The 25224-nt window shown below is 43.9% G+C and overlaps 1 protein-coding gene across 1 annotated transcript in view; it reads right to left on the bottom strand.

The window, feature by feature from the left end:
• The window catches only part of PAH (phenylalanine hydroxylase), a 34806-nt gene that overhangs the window by 4182 nt on the left and 5400 nt on the right, over window positions 1-25224 (bottom strand). Inside the window, exons 3-11 of the mRNA XM_030959734.1 lie at window positions 15794-15977; window positions 10414-10502; window positions 8208-8275; window positions 5662-5858; window positions 4607-4742; window positions 3624-3693; window positions 2083-2139; window positions 985-1080; window positions 531-664 (exon numbers count right to left, since the gene is read on the bottom strand). Of these exons, the coding sequence (XP_030815594.1) occupies window positions 531-664; window positions 985-1080; window positions 2083-2139; window positions 3624-3693; window positions 4607-4742; window positions 5662-5858; window positions 8208-8275; window positions 10414-10502; window positions 15794-15977 (1031 nt within the window). The remainder of the gene's footprint in view (window positions 1-530; window positions 665-984; window positions 1081-2082; window positions 2140-3623; window positions 3694-4606; window positions 4743-5661; window positions 5859-8207; window positions 8276-10413; window positions 10503-15793; window positions 15978-25224) is intronic.

Raw genomic sequence — 25224 nt, 5'->3', positions numbered from 1 at the left:
GAAATATGGTAATGCACTGGTGTTTTAACAGGAATAGAAATATTGTCAAGGTGAAAACCAAGCTGAACCCCAATACAGGCTGAGCCATTCCTGTTCCAAGAATCAGAACTGAACCTGGACATAACTTCAGAGGAAAAGGAGTAGATACTATGAGATTGTTTTTACAAGAACTGTTAATTCTAGTAATGGTAAAGTTACTTGGTTTGCATTAATTAGTCAGATTTGACTTTAAATGTTAGTATCACTGCAATTGAACAGATAACTTTTTTTGTTGCATTTTGGTTAGACAGATGAAGCTCTTAGTTACACTAAGCACAAATTCTTGGTTTCATGCATAAAGTATATTCCTATTACTACTCATTTTTGCCCAAGATTCTGAGGATATAAAATGTTTATTATCTTTAAGCATTGCACAGATTTTTCTAATGCCTCTCAAAACATGACTGTCAACCCCAGAACCGTTATGGCAATGACATCCTCTGTATTTGCAGCAGACAAGAGTGAGTTGTTCTCTGGAATGGCTGGAGTACCTTAGCTTTTCTTTTGCATCTTTAAAACTTTCAGCAACATAGTAGATAGGCTGGAACTCAGTAACACAGTACTCCTGCACGGAAGTCTTCTCCAGGACAAGAGGCCGAATCTCAGGCTTATCTGATAAACAATACTATGAACAAAAAGGTAAGAAATTAATTTCTGTGTAAGAGTGTTTGAACATGCTGTGAAAGAAATCAAGAGCAACTCCATTTCAGACAGGGAAGGGTTTCTCCTGTGGGATACAGTGATAATTTAACTTACTGGGAAAGAAGGAGGTGTGAGTTCCCTGTGTATTCATACACCTACACATTTATCAGAGCTCTACAGTGAAATGCTACATTTCACCCTACTTCTATGCACAAAGTATGAAGCAAAACCAAAGATCCGAAGATATTAAGAAAAGAAATTTAAACAATTATGAACATATCTGAAATATTTTCTAGAACACACCTGCAGCTCCCCAAATGAAGACAGCAGCCCTGCACCATATGCTTTGAGGGAATCTCCTTCCTTACAAAGTCCAAACTCAACTGTAAACCAATAAACCTGGAAAAAAAATGAGACAGAAACTTATTATTACTAGATAAAAAGTACACCATTTATTTTGAATACATTTAGAATTTTCATTTCTATGTAAATATGATGTTGTGTGTCAAATTCAAGTGTATAAATGCAATAAATGTCCCTTCAGACTGAAATTCTTCTCCTAAGAGAGAAGCACAGTACTAGATTCTCTGTGCCTGAGAATCAGTTCAGTTCCACGACAAACAAAGTTGTGTTTTACTGTGCTTATCTTTGTCAGCAGGAGCAATGAAATTATAGCAATGAAGCTTTATTTTGGCTGACCAACCTAGTGGAAGTTTGAACCTTATTTTAGAAAAGTTTGAGTCCTGTTTCACACAGGGAATCTGACTGCATCAGATCAGGCTGTTGGTGCAATAGGGAAGGAAGATGATGAGTGGCCTAATTTGACTCCTGGGTCTGTCCTTTTGAAGGGATACCTGCCCTGGCTCAGAAGAAACTACCCCATCTATCAGAAATGTCAAAGCTGGTGGAATTCTTTGCCCAGGTGTCCCCTCATTTGGCACTGGGGGTACTACTCTCAGAGCAGTACCCCCGGTTTTATTCAAAGTTTGCAGCTCTGGGTCTCAGTAGTCTCAGAGTATTTATCCAGGTGATCTGTGTTGACATGAGGATAGTGCCTGCCTGGCAAAGTGGAAGAGATGCTTGTAGGTGAAATAACTACAGAAGCTGCCTCTTGAAATTTCCTGTGGGGATGTAGCAACATACAATCTTTTCTTGCCCAATATGTTTGTGCTGGAGGAAATCTCGTTTGGGCTTCTGTGTTTAATCACAACTGTCACTTTGAATAAGGGGTGCCAAAGCTATTTTCCTTCAGCGCAGCTGTTTCGGGGTAGGGTTTTCCAATCGTGGTCTTCACTCTGATCCCATTCAGCTCTATGGGAGTTCTATCAGTGACTTCAGTGGCAGCAGAATTAAGACAACACAGGGCGCTTTGGAAAATTGAGCCCTCATTTATTAAATTACCGTGGCAAGTTTCTCGATGAAATCATCTGGAGCTCCCAGAGATGCCAGTCCAATTTCCTGTAACAATAAACCATTATTCTTCAAGCTGTTTATTGCAAACATTCTTCCTGCCCATCTTATGTAATTGCTCACATTTTAAATGTTACCATTGCTTACTACCACACACAAATGTTTACAGGACATGTTCCTATCATGCAAGATCAATTTTAAGCCAGAAATCCCTCAAAAAATGAACAAAGGGTCTTGTCCAAATGTCATTTACAAGGCGTGATCCTTTGTGCCTGGTACAAAGCTCATTGAGGTCAAATAAAATTTTGCTCTTGCTTTGACAGGCTTTTGATCAAGTCTACAATGGACATCTGAGAGAATGATAGGGATAAAAGGAGGCAAATCAATCACACCTACACACCTCATATATTTCTCTTTGTTTTGATGGGTCCTGATTAAACGAGTTTTTCTGGAGCCCTGAATGAGCTATTTTTTCTGAATGACAGGGCATGATTTGAAAGAGCTTATTCGTACCTTGGGAGCTAATGGAGATTTTTCCAGGAGGCATGCAATAGTTGGATTCAAAAGGCAGACACATGAGACTACATATAGCCAGGTTCTTTTCTTGATTTGCACTAGTGAGGACTGCACAGTGCAAAGCTCAGAGGGCTCTCCCCATACACAGCGAAGGCATTAGAGCAGCTTATCACCATGTCAAATCCTAGTAAGCCAAGGTACAGTAGGGCTCATCTGGGAGGAAATGACACTTCTTGGAAAGGGCAAAGCCTAAAGGCAATACTGAAAACTTACTAACAAGATCAAACTGGCTTTTGTCTTTTGAGATGTTACATTAAGCCAGCCTTCCTGCCTTCCTGCCTTCCTGCCTTCCTGCCTTCCTTCCTTCTTCCTTTTTTTTTTTTCCTTCCTTCCTTCCTTCCTTCCTTCCTTCCTTCCTTCCTTCCTTCCGCCTTTCTCTCTATGTATTTCCAAGTTTTCTGTCTTTATGCCTTTCTCTCTTTGTGTATTTCCATGTTTTCTGGTAGGATGCAGCCAAAAGTTTACTGCTTCACCAGGGTTTGGCTTATTTTCCAGACATTAACACTCCCCAAAAGAAATCTCCTCTCCAGCCTTCTCCCATGCTTACAGCTGAGACAGTTCCACACTTTACTCAGCCTCCAATGTCACTTCAACAGAAAACAAAAAAAACCCCTCCATTTTCCCTAACATTTGAGTATCATCATGAGGTAATAATCCATCTGACTCATGAGCTATGTGACTTCACTCAGAAGGATCAACATCTGTAGGAAGGTTTTAAAATGATGGCTTCACAGGGTCTGTCAAAAAGCAACTCACACAAGATCATTTTTGGAGTTGGACTTTATGTTTTCACCTATGTGAATTGTGTGCAGATTTCAAGCAATAAATAAACCACCTCAGGCACTCTTACACAGTATGCTTTAAGGTGAATCTGCACCACCTTCACAGCTCTTGGATCATCCTCTGAGTTACTGTGTGTTTAATTATATACTTAATATAACCACCAAATAACTTACCTGGGAAAACTGAGCAAAACTGGGATCAGCAAAAAGAGGCACGTGTCCTAGCAGCTCATGACAAATATCACTGCAGGAAAACATGACATCTGAATAACTGTGATTCAGGAAAAGTCCAGCAATGCTGGAAGAATGCCCTAGAGCCAGCACACAGTCAAGAGCACAGTGCGTTTGCTCCTACCAGCAGATATCGTTCACAGGAAAACATTTTGCTCTGAAATTATTCTTGTGGTGGAAATGCTTGCAAACCCCAGGGTTTTCTGTGCTTTTGCATCATCCCTCCCTCAGCAGCAGGGACTGCTAGATTTTTCAAATACAGAGAAGGGATTTGGTGAGATGGAAAGGGGAAGGGGATAAGATGTCCAAAAAAGAAATAAAGGAAGAGAAAAGACATTTCAGCCTGACAATGGGGTAAACAAAAGCAGGGAAGAAAATCTGAATAATCAAAAAAAGATAAAAGAAAGGAAAAAGAGCTTGTGGAAAGTAGGAAGAAAATAAACAAACAAGGAAGAATTGCAACAATATGAAACAGAATAAGAAATCTGTTTTTAAAATGTCAAGTAGAAAAGGACAACGGACAGGGACAGAGAGAAACACTCCAAAATGAAAAAGAGATGGATTCAATGGTCTGGGCTTCTCCTGTCTTACTGCCAGAAGCTTGCTTGCAGCAGGCAAATCCTTGCTGCACTACTTGGGTGCTAATAGCCAAGTGCCCCTGTACACTGCTGTACCTTGCATCCCAGCCAGCACACAAGCAGGCCTTCAGCAGCAAAACTATCTCATGTGCCCCAGGAGCACTTGCAGAAGTGGATGCAGACTGTTAAACACACTAGAAAGGCTCCATAAACGTTTCCAGAAGAGAGCAGTCCTTGGCTGCTCTCCCTTAGCCCTGTTCCCAGGAGTCCCAGGCAGTTTTCCCAGCTGGTGTGAGCCTGCTGGTGGTGTGCTGCAGCCTGACACCCTCTGTGTGGCAGGGTACTCACGGCTCCGGGGTGTACATGGGCTTGGAGGCGTGGCGGATGTACTGCGTGGAGTGGAACACGCGGAACGCCAGCCCGGCCAGGAAATCCCGAGAGGAGAGCAAGCCCGCCACGGGACGCAGCCGAAACCCAGTGCAGCCTGGAGGGGCAGACAGACAGCACCTTAAAAGCAGCTGGTGTGTTTGATTTATCCTCATCCAGACTCCTTACAGTGGGAAAAGTTTGTTGTTGATGGTTGTTGTTTTGTTTTTTTCTTTAATCTCCTTGTTATAGATGGATAATGAGATTATTTGCTCTCATAATTAAAAGATAATATTGTATGAATATTAAGAAAAGCTTTAGTGATGTACAGTTATGTTATTGTAGTTTAGATGTCCTCTGTTCTCCCCACAGTTCCTTTCCCCCTGTACTGTTGCCATCAGACAGCCTGGGCTGTCTAGGACAGGTACAAAGAAGCTGCACAGGTGTCCCATGCCTGGGGCAGTGGGGAATGGAAAAGCTTGGTGCTTAGGGGGGCAGCATGGCAACACCTGACCTCCAATCCAGTTACAGAAAGCAGTTTCCACTGATAAATGGCAAAGAAGAGCTGACTGACAGACTTTGGGAGGGGCCAGGGCTGGCTGATGCAACCCCAGGGATATAAAAGACTGAGCATCCATCTTGAAAAGGAACCAGCCACATGTTATGCACACGAGCAGTTCCCAGCACTGCAACTTTTTTCCTTAAGTAGTCCTTTTGTTGTATTTTTGTTAAGGTTTAATAAACCTTTTTAAATTTTCAAAGTGAGCAATTGTTTCTCGCATCCTTTTGTTAAATAGAGTTTAATTGCAGGCAATTTTCTGCCCAGGAATACCACCAGCACAGTATCTGAGCATTTGTCCCATTGTATCCCCAGAAGCATTAGAGAAAGACCTGAGACACAGGCTAAGCGATGTGCCCAAACATCATAGGGAACCTTTGCTAAATCAGGGGTTGTTTTTCCTTCTCTGGAAGCACCACCCCCACCGATAGCTGAGGCCTTTCATTTCATTTGGTTCTTTTAGGGGCTTCGAACTTACTCTGCAAGAAATTTGAAATATCTTCAAGCTGGGGAATATTGTCCTCCCTGTAGCCACAGTACTTCTCCAGCAGTGGGAATACGTGGTTGTGTTCATAGCAAGCGTGAGTTGGATACAGACTCTTCAGCTCCCTGAAGACAGTGCCCCAAGTTTTCTTTTCTTCTTCTGTATAGGTGACACGAGGAATAGGTTGGCCACTAGAAAGAAAAGGGATGTCCTCAATAACAGCCACAGAAAATGTCCTATGCCATCAACATGCTCTTTGTCCTTTCCCACTTGCCATTTTCAAAACAGTTTTGTTATTCTGCTTCATGTGGCAGCTTTACTAGGACTGGCCAGGAGCTGCTGGTGCAGGAGAGGAGATGCTTTTGGGCTGATGTGCAAGTGCAAAAGGAACATCACTTGTCCCTAGGCAGTGTCTGGAAAGAACTCTACTGACCTTGGCTAAGATAATGGCCTTTAGACAGCTCCTTGCATTATTGTGTTAAAAATAAATCAGTGCGTATTTGTCTTTTAAAGGTGTTCTTTTAAAAATACTTGCTTGATGTTGGTTTCAATTTGTTTTTTTCTTTCTTGATATGAAGGAGCTGTTTCACTTCTTGCTCTTGTGAGCATTACATTAATGGTTTTTGTAAAAACATGAAACCATCAGCTCCATAAAACTCTGTTGCAGTGGCAGAGAGACTCTGATCTGTGCTCTGTGCTGTAACAGATGCAGGCTCCAGCCAGTTTGACTTTTTATAATTGTAAGGAGCAATTATGAGTTCAATCCCACCCTCAGGCCTCCACATGCTTAGCTCATGTTGAAGCTAACAGGAGTTATACATCACAAGCAGTGCAGTTTGGCCTCCTGTGAATAACCAATTCCTTAGCAATAATGTTAAGGCCATAGGTGAATCCAGCAGCTTGGAAATAATCAAAGGGGTTTAAGTAACTTAAAAGGTTTAACAACACTGCTGGAACAATGCTGAAGCTTTACAAAGCTGAGACCCATTGTTAAACTCTTGATGACACCCCACCATCTCCCACTTTCTTTTTTTTTTTTTTTTTGAGCCTCAGGGCAGCTCCTCTGGAGAACCATCACCTTCTGTCTCTCTGTATCAGCTCTCCTTGATCTGTGGAGCTTTAAACATCATGTTGAATTATGAGGATTGCTGGGTGATTTTTATTCCTATAGCACTCTTAAATAATCCTCAACCACCTTCCAGGACTACTGGGGGAAGCTATGGCTTTAAAACCTTTCAAATTTCAATTAAAAAAAATTCTAGGGATCAATGGGGCCAGAAGCAAAGTAAGGCAGAGCAAGGAGGGAAGCTAAAAGCAAGGAAAAGAGAAATCAGGGAAATTGAGCACTCAACAAAAACAGTGGGTTAATCTATCATGAGAGGAGGCAAAAAAGCAAAGGCAAAGTAGGGGCAAACAGCACAAAGAAAGGACAGAACAGATGCAAAAGAAGGGATGCAGAAGAGGATTAAATGAATGTTAAGAAGAATACAAGGCAAGCAATCACTGACCCATCTCACTGTTGCAGCTGTGTAGCACCTTCACAACTTAAGAACCCTTTCCTTTTCAGTGAAACCTGATAACTTTAGTTGTGCCTCTCCTCCTGTCCACTTCTCTGTATCTTCTGTGGGATATCTAAGAACGGACATTAGATCTGTTCACATCTGGACACAAAAATCTTATCCAAATTTTCTAGCTATAAACTGGCTTTCTGACTTTTTTTCACCTGACATTTTATACTTGGCATCAACCAGTCCAATTTTGTCTCTCATTTTCTGATTACATTATTAGCTCTTTTTCTCAAGGGCTATCTTGCAAAGATGTTAATTGCAAATTGTAGCCCAAAATTTACAATATATGTTAATTTTTCTTTGCAAACACAGTTTTTACCAGTCCCAGGAAGAATCAAGCCCAGTAGTACTGATCTATATACACAAGTGTCTCTGGGAACAGAATTTTTTCTCCTCCAGATCTGATCATTGAAAGCAGTCAAATAAGCTCTAACTGAATTTATCATCTCTATTAATTTATTTTTCTTGGGAAATGAAAGCCTAAATTGCTGATTGCAGCTGGATTAGACATGATAAAAGTAGGGTAACAGACAGTGGATTAGCATCAGAACCATATGTTATTCATTATTTTAATAGTGTATGCAGATCCTGCTTTAATGTTAATGATAGGCACTCCTCCCCCAGCCCTGGTTTAATGGGGAATACCAGATTTATTCAATGTTCAAGTCTTTGTAGCAGCAACAGTCTACTGCTCAATTAGACAACAAAGCTGGGAAAGAGGGGTGTTGTGGGGAGGGAAGGGAGATGATTTCTCTTCTGAACGTGTGCCTGGAACAACTTACCTTTATTTTGCTGCGGTTTGGGGATAAATGCATGAACAGGAGGATTTAAACACATGGCAGAGAAAAGCCAACAGCAGGAGGATGCTCGTGGAAAAGCAGGGATAGGCAGCAGGGTGAGCAGCCTAGGAGAGGGCAGGAGATGAGGGCAGGAGATGAGGGCTTGCTCTGCTCACATGCAGTGGGTACTCACTGTCTGTAGTTGTAGGCGATATCTGCAAACTCCTTCCTCCGGGCCCGGTACACAGGATCTTTGAACCCCTGCAGAGAAACAGTGCTGCTCAGTCCATGTAAAATGGTCAGTAAGGGCAAAAGGTGAAGAGCCTTCCTCCTAGTGAACACCCTCAGGCATGGCTGGCGCATCCAAGAAGGGCAGCCAGGTTGGTGGGAAAGCTGCCTCTGTTCTGCCAGGCTCCACTAAGCCAGGGCAGCAGAGCCGCCAAGCAGCCACAGTCTCTCAGCACCCCTGTCCCCTAAGTCCTTTCTTTTTCTCATTTCCACTTCCTATAAGATAGGGAAACGTTCCTTTACAGTAACAACAAGGTGCCCCTGGCAAGAGCAGCCCAGAATTATCAGTACTTGGGTAACCATGCCCTTCTAGTTTCCCTTGAAGCTTCTTGCTGCCCTTGGCACAGTCAAGCTGTTCTAGAGAAGCAGAATCAAAACACATTAGAAACACATTCATCAAGCCAATTGGACCTTTTAGGCAGATTTTCAGCACGAATCACACTTAAAAGTACCCATTTTCAGACTGCTGGAGGATCAGTAGCCACTTAGCAGGCCAAAAACCCCAATTTGTAGTACAAATTCAATCATTTGAAGACAATTAATGACTACAAAGAATGTCTAATAGACCTTGTGGCTGGGAGCTTGACCTTTGCAGCTAATTAGCAATAAAACCAAGGATCAGAAAGAAAACCTTTAAATCTACATCTGGGATAACCATTCTCTCACCCCAGTGTGCCTGCTGTTTAGACTAAAAGACCCTCAGGACCAGGAGCACCTTCACCACCTGGAGTGCAGAAACATCCTCCTTCCAAGCTAGGATGCCCTTCTGCTGGGCAAACAGGAACAGCTCCCTGGGCACTGCAGTAGTCCATAAATGCATCTCCTAGTGGTCAATGGCGCAACTGGGCTGGGGGCCACAAAACACAGCCAAGTACAGGAGGCAGCTGAAGTGGAGTGTAAATTCACAAGTGTGAATCAAAAAGGGGTAGCCAATGGCCAAAAAATGCACTGTCCAAGGTTAACCTGTTATGGAGGTCATTGGGATTAAATTCCATGCTTCACTTTACTAAAAACACAGGGTCATCTTTTTCTGCACTCTATGGACTGTCACCTATTTATCCCAGCAGCTGGCTTTCTTTTTTAAGGCACAAGGGCTCACTAACTAATTCTAGGAACTGGAGGAGAGATGCTTCATTCCTTTTTATATATTTTTTTTTTTTTTTTTCCTTGGTTCTTTTTTCAAATACAATCTTGGTCTATTCCCACATGACACACAAGGGGGCCATTGGCTCAGTGTACCTCCTTTCATTCTGCCTCTCATATGACCACAGTGAACATCATGAATCATTGTGCATGGTACATAACACGTCTTGAATTAAGCAATAGGTAGTGAATGACTAATCACCCCATCTCAATTAAACTAATAGCAGCAATTTTTGGTGCACTGCATGTAATTTATTTATAATCACCCTATCTCAATTAAACTAATAGCAGCAATTTCTGGTGCACTGCATGGAACTCAGTGTGTTTTGACAAATGAAAGTAAGTTGTTGTTTGCTTGGAGAGGGAATAGAGGCAGAAAATATTCTTGTATCTGAACAAAACTGAAAAACCGCAAAACAATTTTTTTATCAGCTAAGTCAATGAACAAAACTTTCTGATGCTACCATTTAAACCATAAACTTTTTGAACCAAGAACATTTTCTTTTGTCATGTCTCGCCATAAAAGTACCATGTCAGATTTAGAATCCACATAACAACACACTGAGCTAAATCATGTGTGTGTATATAATCAAGGATGAAAAAAGTCTTTCTTCCTCTGGGTTGTGCCATGTTTCTTCTTTTTCTTGTTAGTGATACACAAAGTGAGCCTGAAATCACTACATCAGAGCCTCCTGGGAAGATTAGGTGTGTCCTTGTGGTGGCCTTGTGCTCTGAAAACCACTACAACTTTTAAGATCTCCTGGCATTTGCTCAATTATAGCAAACTTTGGTTTGATTTACTCCATACCCAGGGATTGGGCTGATTGTAACCCTAGAAATGTGGTGGCCTTCTTGTCCTGCACCATGTGAAATTTAGTCTATTTGATCTGTAATTAAAAAAAAAGCAAATTTAAATGAAAGAAATATCGGTGCCAATAACTAGAAAAACTGCAAAAAGTAATTCTTACAGGATGATCAGCATCCAATTCTGCTCCATAGCTTAGGATCTGATTGGCAAACCTGTCCAGCTCCTGGATACTTCTTGGGAACCATGGTACTGCAAAACAGAAAAGAAATAGAGACTGGTATCCTTCTTTGTTACTTGCTTTTTGGCCATCATCTTTTCATCATATATATAAAGAAACATAGGCGAGAGGCTAAATTCTTTCAATCCTTTTCCCCATAGCAGGGAACAAGAACAAACCAAGCAAGTTGTCTTGAGTTTGTGATTGTTTCACACTGTTGGAAGAATACAGAACATCAAGAGCATCTGAACCTTGGTGCAGAGCTGGCTTGAAATGTTTATGATTTTCTGTTTATTATTTCTGGTGTCTTGGCTTATCAAAATGCAAAAAATTTTCACAATAAGCCAGAATCATCACCTTCAAAGGAATCACAAGAAACTCCACAACAAGGATAAAGAATTTTTGGACTGTCTGAAACACTCTAGGATCTACTTGGTGGCCCCACTTGAGCTAGCATTTGAAACAAAATGACAAATGGCATCCTAATACCTCAGACTAGCAGTCATTACACAATAATGCATTAACTTGATTAACTTTCTTGGTCTGGTTCTCTATTGCCTTGTAACTCATGTGCTATACCCACTGTCCCAGGCACAGCCAGCATGTGAGAAGGGACCATGTTGGCCACACAGAATGTAATGCCACGTGACCTTCTTGTTACAGAGGGACATACGGTGAAAGACAATGAAGAATCACAGGCATTTCCAGATGTGATGTGTTGAGATTAAAAAAAAAGGGTAAGTCAAGCATCTTCATGGCAATTCAATACAGGGGACTAAACAGGGGCAGCCTCTATCAGTAAAATGTTTGCAATTCCCCGAGAGACTTTCTTGTGCAAATGGGTGTTGCTTGCTCAGCCAGTGCTTGGAAAACAGCTGATCCCGTCTGCGGCTCTCTGCTCAGCTGGGAGCTCCGCTGCCGGGCCATACCTCCCCATCTTATTTTGGGGGCTGTGCCAAGTGAACCTGATCCTCGGCCAGCAGCTGCTGAATGAGTTCCCTGCAGTGCCCGGGTGATGGGGCTCATCCCAGACCTGATGGACCACCTGCAGGATAAGAGGATCTCTGTCTCCAGGACTATTCAGCTTTGTGCCGAGCCTCACAGCACGGAGGGCGCTTGTAGCACACTGGGTTTCTGCGAGGCACCTGCACAGAGGCGTGGAGCAGCAAGAGCTGCTTCACAGGGCTCGATTTGGGGCCCCAGGCAGAGAGAGAGTGCCCACACTGCTGTCCCATCCCAGCCTGGCTCCGTGCTGGGAGCCTGCACATTTGTTTGCCAGGAAGATGCTGGGATGCCTGAGCATCCCGGGATGCAGGGGCGCGCTCAGCGGTACCCCGGTGGTGCTTTCCCTTTCCCCGCCCGGCAGAAGGGGGATTCGGTCCGCCCCTCTCCAGGATGCGCACGCTTCTCCTTTCCCTAAAAACCAGACCTGAGCAAGTCACTAGATGGCAGCAGCAGACCCAGGAAGGTCCCCAGATGGGTTTCTGTGCTGCTGGAGGTACCGCTGGTTCTCCTAGTTGCTCCAGAAACACTCTCTCCCCTCGCTGTCAGAAAGTTTCCTGCACCCCCAACCCCTTCACTTTAACTAGTCACAGGGGGGAGTAGGAAAAGGTATATTTGATCTATAGAGAGTGGCCACTACTTACACCCATTTTCTATCTGGGTTTGTCTCCTGGCTGTATCACTGACCCTTGTGTGATGGTGGGGAATTGCTTCTCTTTTTTGTGCTTCACACTCCCCACTACCAGCCTGGGGTGAGGCACACTGGTGAAGGGTTTTGTGTTAGGCACTGGGGACAAAAAGGCTGCCTGGCACCCCATAGCAAAGGATTTGTCAGTGTTAAAGAGAAAACCACTCTTCTCAGGGATGCACCATGACCTGGAGGGTCCAAGCTGTGTAGAAAAATTGGTGGGGGCTGAAGTCTGCACTGGATTTTGGCAGTGATGTCTGTAGGGCTTTGCTGGCCTGAATCAAAAAGGTCTCACTGGGCAGGGTTGGAACCCTTGCTGACTTACTGTCCATACAGACTTACTTTCATTAAATATCTTATTGACAAGATTGCATCAGTACTTGGTGCAGACCTCATTAAAGACTTGAGGAAAAACTGACTCCACGTTGATGGGATGTCAGTCCTGGGTGTGGAGATAGGTGACTTGATTTTTTCCTAAACAGGAGAAGCAACTTATCTTCCTGGCACCTAGTCCTGATCCTGCCTACCCAAACTCCAGCAGTAGCTAAATGAGAGCAGCTCTGAGCTTGCAGAGCTAGATAGACGTGGCAGGCTGTGAAAGGGAAATCCCAAGGAGACTTAGCACTGCTAGCACCAGCCTAAGTTGTTAAGTTGGGTCCTGGAAAGTGCTGAGCTTTCTCAGCTCTCATGGAAACAAGAATCAAAGACTCCCAGCACAGTTCTGGGGCAAACACTGCACCAAGTCCATATAGCTCTCACATCGAGGGCCAGGGTGAAAAAAGGCTACATGTGGGTCTTCTTTCTAGATGTGATGTGCCAAGACACTGCCCCCAGCCCTCCCAGAAACTATTCAAAAGATCAAATCAAATTAGCCCCTGGCTGAATCTATCCCATGTTTTGTTTGCAGCATCCTCCTGCAGCCAGAATCGCTGTCTGTCTGTCTGCACAGCCATTAATGAACTGCCAGGGCCAGCTCCTGCAACACTGGGCCTCTGTCAAGGTCTGAGGAGCAAACGTGGGCTGATCAGCAATAAATATTGATTTGTCTGTAAGTGAAACAGCAGCATTTATGGGATGGTGCTGGACACCCAAGTGGTGACCAAATTACCGTGGGGTCAAACGCTGAGCAGAATGCTAATGAGCCATTTATACGAGAGGCAGCAGAGCAGGGGCAGAGAGGACTTCTGCAGAATCCTCCACTTGGACCATTGTGAGGAGGGTCAAAGACAGGTCTGTGCAATTTATAGCAGTTCAAGGCCCAGGTTTAGCCCTTTTTTAAACACTCTCAAATGCTCTGGCTAGCCTCAGGGTCTAGCAAACAAGGCCCCTACAGATCCTCAGCTCCCAGCTTGTTTCAGAAATGCAATAAATTGTCTGCATTTCCCTAATGCTGCAACAGAATAATATTTAATTATTTTTATTCATGGGCTCCAAGTGGACTGCAGCTACCATCTTGTTTCCAAAAAGAGCCACTAGGAGATGCACTGTGCTTTTACAAAAAATCTTTCCACATACACAAAGTGCTTTTGGCTCAGCAGCTGCCAGCCCTTCTCGTCTGAAGCTCCAAAGCTACATTTGGATTTGGAGCACTTGGCTGGCCTACTCTCACCTAAAATTACACTGTTGATCCAAATCTGATATTTGTAACTATTGGAATGTGTCAATTAAAAGCTGCATTAAGAAAAGATACTAAAAGCAGTTAAAGTGACCCAAAAAAAAAAAAAACCATTCATTTATCCCTTGCCCAATAAATCACATACACACAGTGTTAAACATACATATAATATATGTATGTTAAACATACATATATTAATATGTTAATATACAGAAGGGACAGAATACAGAAACTTCCTCTGAGTGCCAACAACGCAGTACCCCAAATAAAGGGACTGTGTGCTTTCCACAGGAAACAGAAAAATAAGATTTTTCTTTCTCAAATCACGAGTGGGAGCAAAATGAATCCTTTGCAGGGAAGAAATGACAGAATCCTAGGCTGCAGCAAAAGAATCAATCCCATGGGATTCCAGATTGCCTCTGGAAGAAAACCTTCCCAGCCTTTACCTGCCTACTGAGACAAGTGGGGCAACATCCCCACAAACCATCTGTCTGACACTTTGCTCCCTGGAGGTTCAGTGCTCTTGTTCTGTGTTTTGGGAATAAGATTTCACACAGGCACATCTGCGGACAGATGACCAGATTTGCCTGGAGGATACATTTGAAAGACAAGCTGGCCAAAAAGGCACCACAAGGCCTGTTATTTGTTAATGCCATCCCTGATAAAGGACAGCATCCCACCACACTTCCTACAGCTCGGGCTGCTCCCATCTCTCTCTGCCCTTGCAGTGCCTCTGCCCAGGATTTGCCACCCACAGTTCATCCCCTAAGCAGGGCTCATTTGACCTTTCAAAATATGGTCCTTGGAGGATTTCAGTTTGACTGGACCCTTATTGCTCATGAGAGGAGTTGAAATTGAAAAAAAAAAAAAGAGAAAGGGCAAGAAGAAATATCAATCTTCTTCTCTCTCCTCGGCAATAAATTGTTCTATTTTATAACATTTCTGAATTGCTGAAACTAACAAACACAAGTTATCCTCTCAGACAGAAGAGGATCAAGTCCCTTTTTGAAGCTGACTGGATAATCTAGCTCAAAAACTCCTTTGATCAACACAGTAACATGCAGTGAAATCCTAATCCTACAGCTGACCACAGGAGTTTTGACTTCTGTGAGGTCAGAATTTCACATGCAAGACTTTCCTGGATGATATTTAGAGCTGTATCTCTGTCTGACTCTGGCATATGTTCATAGACAACTTTATTATTTCATAAACTTCTTTATTGCCTTCTTCATAGTAACTAGAGAAATGAATGTTAAGCCCTGGTAGGTCCTGTAGCTTTCTTCTGGAAATAAAAAAGCCCCCAAAAGTGAACCTCTTCGATCTGACATGATCATAAATCACCTAATCAACCTTTTGTCCCTTTGTCTGTGATTGGAGAAAACTGACTCCAAAGAGAATCTGCCTTCTCCTTTTTCATCTTCAAATGTAATGTCATGGGTAGGACACAAAGGAAACGGTAAAAGGATTACCAGTACTGATCTCAAGAAGGTATTAATGTCCTTTCATGTTGTTCCTAGGAAGGAAGAGGAAGATCCAGGCCTAAAGTATTTAAAGTCTGAAATCCTATTAAAATCACATCTGTTATCTGAAGAGGCATTTAAGTCTGTCTCAGACTATCTGCTAGGCAGCCACCACTGCACCAAGCAGCCTCAACTCCAGCAAATCTCTGAGAATTAGGAGCAGGAACAACTCAAAAAATCTTTCCTTATTTCCCTCCAAAGGCAGAACTGCAACTGACCTCCCTGGGATTTCTTACAGTAATGGAGAGTTAGTCCTGTTCCCACCAAAGTGGGTGGCAGAGCCTCCCTAGTTTCCCAGGAGTCCTAGTCAGAATCATGGCAAAAATTTACACTACAGAAAATCCCCAAATGAAAAAGTTTACAGTACAGGAAAAATAGAGAGGGAAATGTAGCCACAAAGATCCAAGAGGATCTCCTTTACTACAGAAAAAAAGTAGTAATTTCAGTATGTGACATAGATAGTCCATGCCAATATTAACCTTGTCAGCATATCCTTACCAGTGTCCTTCTTCTTTGTTCGTGAGAGCTCATGGACTGTTGCTCCAATGTCAGTTCTCAAGGACTTGATGATCTTGTCCAGTGCTGGGACATTCTTGCCTTCCAAGTTAATGAAGAATTCATACTCATCTTTGTTGAGACGGGAAGGTCGGGACTCAATGTGGGTCAAGTTTATACCTTTTTCCTATGAGAAAGAGAAATTTTGGTCCCGCAGTTTTTGGGGGAAGGAATATGACATAAAGACTGGATAGATACATGTGTCAGTCAACAAACCATACTGTACCATCCAAATAACTCAAAAGTGGCCACTTAACTTGAGGACTTTCACAACAGAGAGAGAAACAGAAAAGAAGAATGAGAAATATGTGGGATTCACCCTTGTACAGAGCTCCAGCACAAGGACTGGGCGCTGCTGAAGGCTTAGAGAAAGGTGGAAGCAGGATACAAGCTGTAAACAGGTTTTTTATTGCAAATAAAAACAACTCCAGTCCCTCAAGCACATAATGACAGCTCGTCTGTGTTGACAGAGACATTTTTCCCCAGCACCAACACAGGAAGAAGGCATTCCACCTGTGGAGTACCCTCTCATGGGAAACTGAATGCTGCCTTGATGAGCATCCTGAGAGAAGATTGGATGAGCAGGCAGCTGGGAACCCTGTGAGATAAGCTTCTGCCAAACCTCTGCTCAGTCACCTGCAAGGCCACCTGCACAGTTTCCAGGGCTGTGAGCAGCTGTTGGGCAAAGATCCAAAGGGAAACATGGAACTGCACTAAAAAAGGCAGCCTGGGTTTGTGCAAGTAAAAACACGGGTGTTTTAAATCACAGGATCACGGAGTTGGTGAGGTTGAATGGGACTTCTGGAGATCAGCAAGTACAATACTCTGCTCAGATTGCCCAGGGCTATGTCCAGTCAGGTTTGGGGATCCCTCAGCTTCTCTGGGCAACTGCTCCCAAGTCTAATCACCCTCACAGAGAAAGGTTATTTTCTTTAGCACAGAAATTCAAGTTCTGTCTCACCAAATATCTTTGCTGACCATCAGCAGTGTGTCCTAGCTCTGAAGAAAGAGATCACTGGCAGCTGTAGCATTGATGACTATAGCCAGTGGGAACCTGACCTCAGACATGCTGCCATGTTGATGTGCAAGCAACAAGTAGCTAAAAATCCTATTTTTCCAACAAAAAGCAAACAAAAAGTCCAGGAAAAACAAAAAAAAAATATGTTTAGGGAAGAAAAAACACCCAGAAAGTCCAAAAGAAAAGTCCAGGACCATCTACCCCTGTTAACTGAACACTGACTTTGCCCCCTGACCATCTTGTCGGGCTCACACTGGCGCTGCAGACACAGCATGCCATGGCCAGGTCTGGGCTTCTGTCCCCTGGGAGGAATCCCTGGAGAAAATCTGGGCCTGAAGATCACAGAATCATAGAGCCATTACCCTCAGAAGAGTCTGAGGGGCTGACACATGGTGATCAGCATCCCTGGAGAAACTTTTGGGTTTTGTCTTTTAAGCTGAAGAAGACTCCAAACTACATGGGGTGAAGTGCTGGTCCTGCTGGTGTCAATGTCACACCCCCTGCTACAGTGGGGTCAGGATTTCATCCATGAAGTAATGCTGTTAGGATCTACTTTTGACCTACAAGGAAGAAAAATGGAAGACTTTTTAACTGTACATCCCTCTTTCTGAGCCTCTTTAGGGTTTTCTTTGGTCCTCTCAGTGCTTGCATAGTGCAGGAGGGCATCTGGCCATCAGCAGCAAAGGCCTGATTTACTCCTCCACAAAAGGCAGTTTATTCCTTGGTAGGAAACATATATGTCACTGCTCTGTTTCCTGAGCATTGCACACTACAGATGAACTCAAATTGTTTGGCTAGATACCAATACAATAAGTTGAAAAGGTCAAAAGCTCATTCACCAACTGCTGCTCTCAAGAGATGCTGTCCTCACAGGGCTGTCTGCCCAGGGAGAGAATGGCCAGCACTGTCCCTGGCCCTGGGGACAGTTTGTTTTAGGCCTCCAAAGCCCTGCTTCCCAAACAGACTGCCCATTGTCCTGTCCCTGTGGTGAGGCACTGGGAGCTGCTGACAGAGAGCAGGCACAGGGAGCTGCTGTGCCTTTGCTGTGTCTCACCATCCTCATCCTAAAAGTTTTCTTCCTTATGCCTGCTCTGGATCTACATATCTGCACTCTTTTAGCTTAAAACCATCACCCCATGTGCCATCACAAACAGCCTTGCTAAAAACTCTGTCCCCATATTTCTTTCTTACAGGACCCCTCTGAGTACTGGAGGGCCACAATAAGATCACCCCAGCACCTTCTCTTCTCTGGGCTGAAGGCTCCTTAAGGTGCATCCCTTTGGTTTTTGATCAGGTGACTCTTCTGCTGTACCAGCTCTCCAGTCAGGCTCAGTGAGCAGCTGGACAGACAGCAATGCCCCCAAAATAAACAGAATGATGCAAGGGTTGGGAATGAAGAGATAAGCTGCAGGGTGGGCACAAGACACACTTAAGGTAGCAGGAGTATCAATACCCCTCAAAATATCACAACCTAAGACAGTGAGGAAAAGAGAGGGAAAAAGAAGATGGAGGAAGGAGCCCATGGGGAGAGTTACCTCCTTTCTTACACCTGAGAGAAGCAGAATACTTTCCCACAGAATGTCAAGTTGCTTTGCTGTTTATTTGAGGATATCTGCCACTCAGCAATGTCCAGAGCCAACCTGTTATCTCTTTCTGCTGAGATTTCAGGACCTCACAACAGAGAAGCTGAAGGGAGAGCCCTTCTGGTGACTGTTTATAGAGCAAGAATCCAGCAGCATATGTCCAACTCCCTGAACTGGCACTCCTGGAGAAGTGTGTTCTCATGTGCTGTGCCTTGCTACTAAGCCCTTGATTTCAAAATATTTACAGTGGCTCTGTTACTAGAATTGCTTTATAAATCTCAATTTCATTCTAGTCCAACTACTCCATCTAGCGTTTAATCTCCATAATTTCACATTGTTCATTTTTTGTATCCTTGATGTTGCCAAATCTTGCTACTGCATCACAGTTCTCCCAAGAGATGATGTTTTCTTTAAAGCTCCAACTTCTGGAGACAAATAGTTGCCTGAGAAAGGAGAATGGGGGCATTTTTTTGGTTTAGTTGTACATTTTAAGCAGTTTTCAATCTCCGCTTTTTAGTAGAGATTGACATTTTAACAATGTTTGCCTTCAAAAGTCAGCTAATAAAAGTTATTCCAGTTTTCTGAGCTATTTTCTGTTGATGGAACATAACTCCTTACCTAACACATTTGGAAGATCTCAACTGTCACATGTTTGTGGTGGGTTCCCATCTGAGCTATTAACATGGATCTCTTCTGCCTTTCCTATTTTAGAGCGCAGATGAGCCCAGGGAGTGAGATTAGAGTGTCTTTGCTGAATTCACCCCACCCACTGCAGCTGCAAGGAACTTGGAGAGTAGATTGTTACTTCTCTCCTTCTCTTCAGGTTTATGACCAGGTTGAGTCCCTCCCCTATAGACACATCGTGTCATAAAACCATGTGCCTGCTCTAGTTTTTTTTTTTCTTAAACCTTTCTTAAAACCCCCACTCTGAGGGGTGGAAAAACTCAGCTTTCATTATTTTAATATCCAAGTCAATGGTACCTCTATCAGTGCCCATTAGAAAAGGAAGTCTCAAGACACATTCTCAGAGCTCAAAGATGAAGAATTAGGTTGAAATGGGTTAGAATTACTTCTAACAGAGTTTGAAGGGGTAGCAACACAAATATAAATTTAAAACAGAGACAATGGTGATGCAGGGAGGAGATTGCCCATGTCCCTCCCTGCCTTACCTCACAGTGCTGGATCTCAGCCATGGCTCCCTCTCAGAGTCTGTGAAGAAGCTCCAGCCCCTTGCCCAGGTTATTCCAGGTTTTCCATCCTAACTGAGCACCACCTATGCTGCAGCTGCCCTACACCAGCAGGAGAAAACCAGACTGGTGCTGCACTACACCAGGAGTCTTGCTGAGGTCACTACCAAGAGAACTTAGTCCCACCCTCTGTTTAATGGCCTGGTCACTGGAAAAGGAAGGTTGTGTGTTCATAGCTACACAGGGAAGCTTTCAGTAGAGATGGAGCCTTTCTGAAAATGTTATGGGTTACTACTTCCCATGACGCTCACACATCCTTCTGTTCACTAATTACTAAATGCTCCTATGTATGGTTCTAAAACTAAGTACAGCTGTGAAATCCAGCTGCTGCTTGTTTTCATGACTGTTGTCATTAATGAAGTTTGGCTTCATCAGGAGACCCCACATTGTTACCAGATGAAGAACTTTCAACAACACTATGGTGCCACTAATCAACACTTAAGTTAGAATTTGGGTAAAATCTCCCAAAAGAAGGATTTTATTCACACTTTCTGGTACCAAAAAAAAAATTAAAATAGATGAGATGTTCTTTTAACCCTTGCCATTGTATAGTTCAGGGTTTTCTGAAGGAGGACACTTTCAGAAGCACAAGTATAAGCTCAGTATTTAATTTTCATAGATCAGAGGACTTAGGAAGTTACAGTGATGCTTTCAGCCATGGATTCCCAAAGCAAAGGCAAAGACAGCCATCTGATTCAGCTCTACTGTCCAAGAGCCTGCTTCTCAGCTGGAGACAGAGAGAATCTTCTCTTTCACAACTGCTAGGGTTTTCCTTCCAAACTCATGGAGGAAAAGTGTCTCACAGCAGGTGCCTGCCAACAAAGAGTGCCAGAGGGCAGCTGGCCCTGGAGCAACCCCTGGTGTCCATCACTCTGCTCCATGCCTGAAATTTGGCACAAGGCTTGCAGCAGAATCTGGCTACAAAACACGTGGTGCAGGACAAACCAAAAACGTGACAGCATGTGGCATTGCACAACCACCTGTGAAGAGAGCACTCCTCTCTTTAAACCCGTGGTCATCAATTCGATCCACAAGTCCTGCTCTTGAGGCCACAGGAAGAGGAGGGATAAGACCAAGGATGTGTGCAAAAACCCAGGGCACAGGGAATATTTTTCTGTCTGCCCTGGGGTGCCCTGACCCCCAGGGGAGCACTGACTTTGACCCTCATTCACGGAGAAAGTTTCCCAGACTTCAAGATAGACTGGAATCCACAAAAGTGTGCAATAGATTATAGAGAGTAGTGTAAGTGTATCACTTGGTGAGAAATTTAGATTTTGGGATTTTTAGTATGTTGTGGATGGAAGCAAGATGGAGGGCACAGGGTGTTGTCCTGGGTTTCTTCTTCATGCTTCTTCTTCCTTCTTCTTCTTGGGTTTGGGTGGCATTTTGTAATTGGGCAGAAAAGTCTGGATTGCAGCTCTTTGGGACCAGTTATTGGGTTAAAAGGGAAAATAATCTAGGTGTCAGTTCTTAATTGTATAGTTTAGTCTTAAAGACCTTGCAACAAGAGATTGTTGGCCATTTTGTGCCTTGCTAATGAAAAGCTGCTGAACTCACAGTAGTGAGACTGTTTTACTGATAAGAAATAATAAACACCTGAGTCCAAACATGAACTACCATCTCAAGTGCCTTCAATCCAGACCCAGAGAAACCAACAACTGGAACCCCCACAGATGTGGATTTGGAGCAGCGTTATGAAATGATCACTGCTGTGCATATGTACAGTATAATGAAAAAAAATCTTGTGGTAGAGGCAAGCCTGTTCACCTATCAGTGCAGGCCCCCTGGCCAAAGTGACTCTTTTCTTCCCCTGGTTTGGAAACAACCCCAACCACCTCAGAACCAGTGCCTTCCCAGGGCACGCAGAGATAACAGTCACGTAGGACTTTGTGTGGAATGACATTCCTAAACAGAAACAGAGCAGAGTTGCCTCTGCTGACTCGAAACTGGCAGGTCTCTTTTATTACAGCTTTTTACTCCCATCCCATCCTTCTATGGAACAGTAACTTACCCCCATGGGACAGTAACTTACACTGGGAGCAGGAGTACTTGGTGCAAATCAACTTTTTTTTCTTTTTGCTTTTGAGCTAGAGCCCTACCCACTGATGGCTGCACCTGGCACTGAAGTCCTGCTCTGTGTCTGAGAAGGTCCCATCACTGAGGAGAAGATAGAAGGTTCCTCTCTCACAATGGGTTGAGCAAACTCCTGATGTATTCTAACGTTTGCCACTTGAAACAGCTGACAATCTACTACTCATAAATGGATCAGGAAAAGAACTTCAGAGAAGATTTGTGTATTCACAAATTCATGTGGGAAATCTGCAATTAAAACTGAAGGCCATGCTTTTTGTATATGGAAATTCTTATTTCTGATATTTTAATCATGAATTTAACTACAGAAAAGGCAATCTTTGAGGGGGAACAATGTGGGGTTTTTCTTATCTTTTTTTTTTTTTAGAATGAACTTCGTTGTTTAAAAAAGCTTTCTTGATTTCAATAGGTTTTTAACACTACAGAGAAACAACTATTTCTACTAAGTGTAACACTTAGGTCAACCCAAAGTGCTCAGTTTTGCTTTTTCAGTTTTGATAAGAAACTTGGAAGATTTCTCTTTTTTTTGGCCTCAACTTATACTCTGAACATTTCTGATGTATCCAGTGAATCAAAAAAGAAACACAATTTCATGATGACTGTTTTGTCTTTTAAGCATGATACTTTACTCATGTGTGCTCTTCTGTTTCAGATGAAGTTATTTATTCAAGTTTTGGCTGCCTAGCTGTCATCTTCTACAACACAAATAAACAGCACAGGGCTACACCAAGGAGTACCTCAGTGTACAGCAGATCCCATTAAAATTAAGTCGGTGTAAAGACCCTGCTGGTGGATTTGTGCTGTCCCTGCAGCCACCCTCAAGCCTGCAATGAGGGCAGAGGTGACAAAGGGGCTTTTCAAGTGCAAAACAATTGGGTTTGACAAGCAAAAAGTGAATGTCTGCCACATCCCCAACATACAAACAGAGCAGCTAGTGTGGAAGCAAAGTGGATTCAGCTCTAGCAATCTGCTTATTGCTGAGCATGACTGAGCTGCTAACACTTCACAGCAATCAGAGGGTGAATCTGGCCCTGGAGACACATCTCTCCACAGGACAGGTGAAGAAGGGGCTGCAGGGGCTGTACTGCCAGCAGTGGCAGAGCTCTCTGCTATGCCAGTCCAGGAGGAACAGATTCATGCAGTCAGGCAAGGATTTGCAAACCAGAGAGAAGAGACAAGAGCCAGTGATCAGAGAAGCTTAGAACACTGCTGAGGTCAGGTGTTTAGATGGGTCTTCCTGAGCAAATATAAGAAAAAAGTGGAAATAATCAAGCATGTTTTGGACCCAAAGCCAGCAGACAAAAAGAGCTGAGTTCATTGAGAAAATTCCTCAGGAAAAAACCCTTCAAGCTACACAGGAAAAATAAGAGTTGTCACAGTAACCACATACTTGTGTGCAACTGGGACCTGAACAGAAAACTAGAGTTTGGGTCTGTGAGCAAAAAAACAAATGTGAGCGTGCAGTACTCTGCCAACTGCATGAGCAACCCTGAGGGATGTTTGAGTAGGACAAGCATTATTTTTTCCACAAAACACATTAAAATTCTCTTAATCTTGGGGCCTCAGAGGACATAATTCTGTGCCATGAGCTCTCTGCAGCGCCTAGCCTTGAGCCTCCCCCTGCCTGGAGGAGGCTCCCCTACCTTCAGCCCATCCTGGCTCCCACAATGGGGGCTCACCCCTTCCATCCATCTGGGCAGTGTTTGGACACTAATTCCTTTCCTGGGTGGTTTGCTCTGTGGGTGACTAGAGATTCTACCTGCCACGATGCTTGATGAGCCAGAAGTCTTGGACCTCATGATATCCAGGGGCAGGCCCAGGCTAGAGCACACCTTTTGGTGTCCCTTTGTCTTGCTGCCCATGGAGAACAAGGGGACTAAAGTCTGGACAGTTTCACCCCAGCACAGGAGTGGGACATGGGTAGGGTGTGAATCCTGGGAGGGCATCCCAGGAAGGGACTCAAGTGTGGCTGAACACTGCTCCCACAGAGTAAAAGCAATTTTTTTTGCTTCTTAAACCAAGGAGAGGATGAGCCTTCCCAGATCCATACAGAAACCTCCTCTACAGAAAGACATCCTGTGTGCTGATGGCTCCTCAAGATTTCTCCTTTCTTTAGATATCCCCTCAATTCCCTATGACTCAGTCTGAGTCTGGATCTTGCTTCCATGATTCCTTCCCTGGGAGAGAGGGCAAATTTTCAGTCTTTCATATTTACAGCTCATTCAACCCTCCTCCTCCTCTCCCTTTCATGTCCCACATTAGTTTTACAGACTGTCTGGAAAAGAGGCAAAATCCTCAAAGCCAGTGCTGGAGGCACTGTCCCTTAATCACTCCCAAATCTGAGCTGGGAGGAGGGGGTTGAGCTGTGCCCTCTGCCTGCATTCCCATGCAGGAATGCCCAGAGAGGTGCCAGCAGTCTGGGCAGCCCCATCCCAGCAAGGAGCAGAAGGTTCAGACATAAAACATCAGAACCAGCAGCTGCACAAGGTGTGGACCCCCTCCATGGAGTGAACAATTGCAGCTCCACATCTGCTCCTGGAAACAGCCTGATCCTATTTGTGGCTTGTCAGTTTTCTCTTTTCCTACTGCATGAAGCAATGACAGCTGGAGCAGCCACCCTCACATCTCCTCTTGTGAGGCCCCTCTGAGACAAATCCACCACATTTCCACAAGCCAGCAGCAAGCTGGTGACACAAACCAGGGGACAAGGCTGGGTGTCTCCCTGCCCAGGGAGCCCACCCACAGAGAGTCTAACTCCAGTAGGATCTCTCAGCTAATGCTATTAGGCAGAGAAGGAGAACAAGACAAAAACATTCCCTCAAGTTCTCCCTGTTTGTTTCCACTCTTTACCTGCCTATCACCACTTTCTCTGTCTGTGCTGTGGATGTCAGTGAGCACAAAGTCTGTTTCTCTGAGGCACCACAGCTATGGCCCAGATGGAAAAAGGGGAAGGTTCTCCCAGCTGTGCATGTATGTAAAACTTACACCTCTGTGCAGTTCTTGGAACAGAGTTACAACAGCCCAAAGGCTGCTCCGGTTTACACTAGGAATTCACTAACAACAGCCCTGAGGAGCTGTGCTCGTACCATTAAATCCCATCCATCCATCCATCCATCCATCCATCCATCCATCCATCCATCCATCCATCCATCCATCCAGTACAATGCCAGATAAGAGCACCTATGCCAAGTCTCTTGTCAAGCCTTGGTGCTGGAGGAGCTGAGATTTAGCACAGAAAGATTTGGCTTTGTTGGGTGGAAAACCAACTGAGTCCCAACCTCTCAGCTGGAATCAGGGCCACTGAGAAAAAGGGATTCTGTTGGTCTAGTTTAGGTATCTGCTTTGGGGCAGGAAAAGTCACATCCAAGAAATGGTTACTTCTCTCTTTCCTATACTAGCTCCTCTACAAAGGAAGCTCAGAAAGTTCCTCTTTCT

Source organism: Camarhynchus parvulus, chromosome 1A, assembly GCF_901933205.1.
Source record: "Camarhynchus parvulus chromosome 1A, STF_HiC, whole genome shotgun sequence".
Lineage (NCBI taxonomy): Eukaryota > Metazoa > Chordata > Aves > Passeriformes > Thraupidae > Camarhynchus > Camarhynchus parvulus.
The sequence above is the reverse complement of the archived record's forward strand: the minus strand, read 5'-3'. Positions and strand labels throughout refer to the sequence as shown.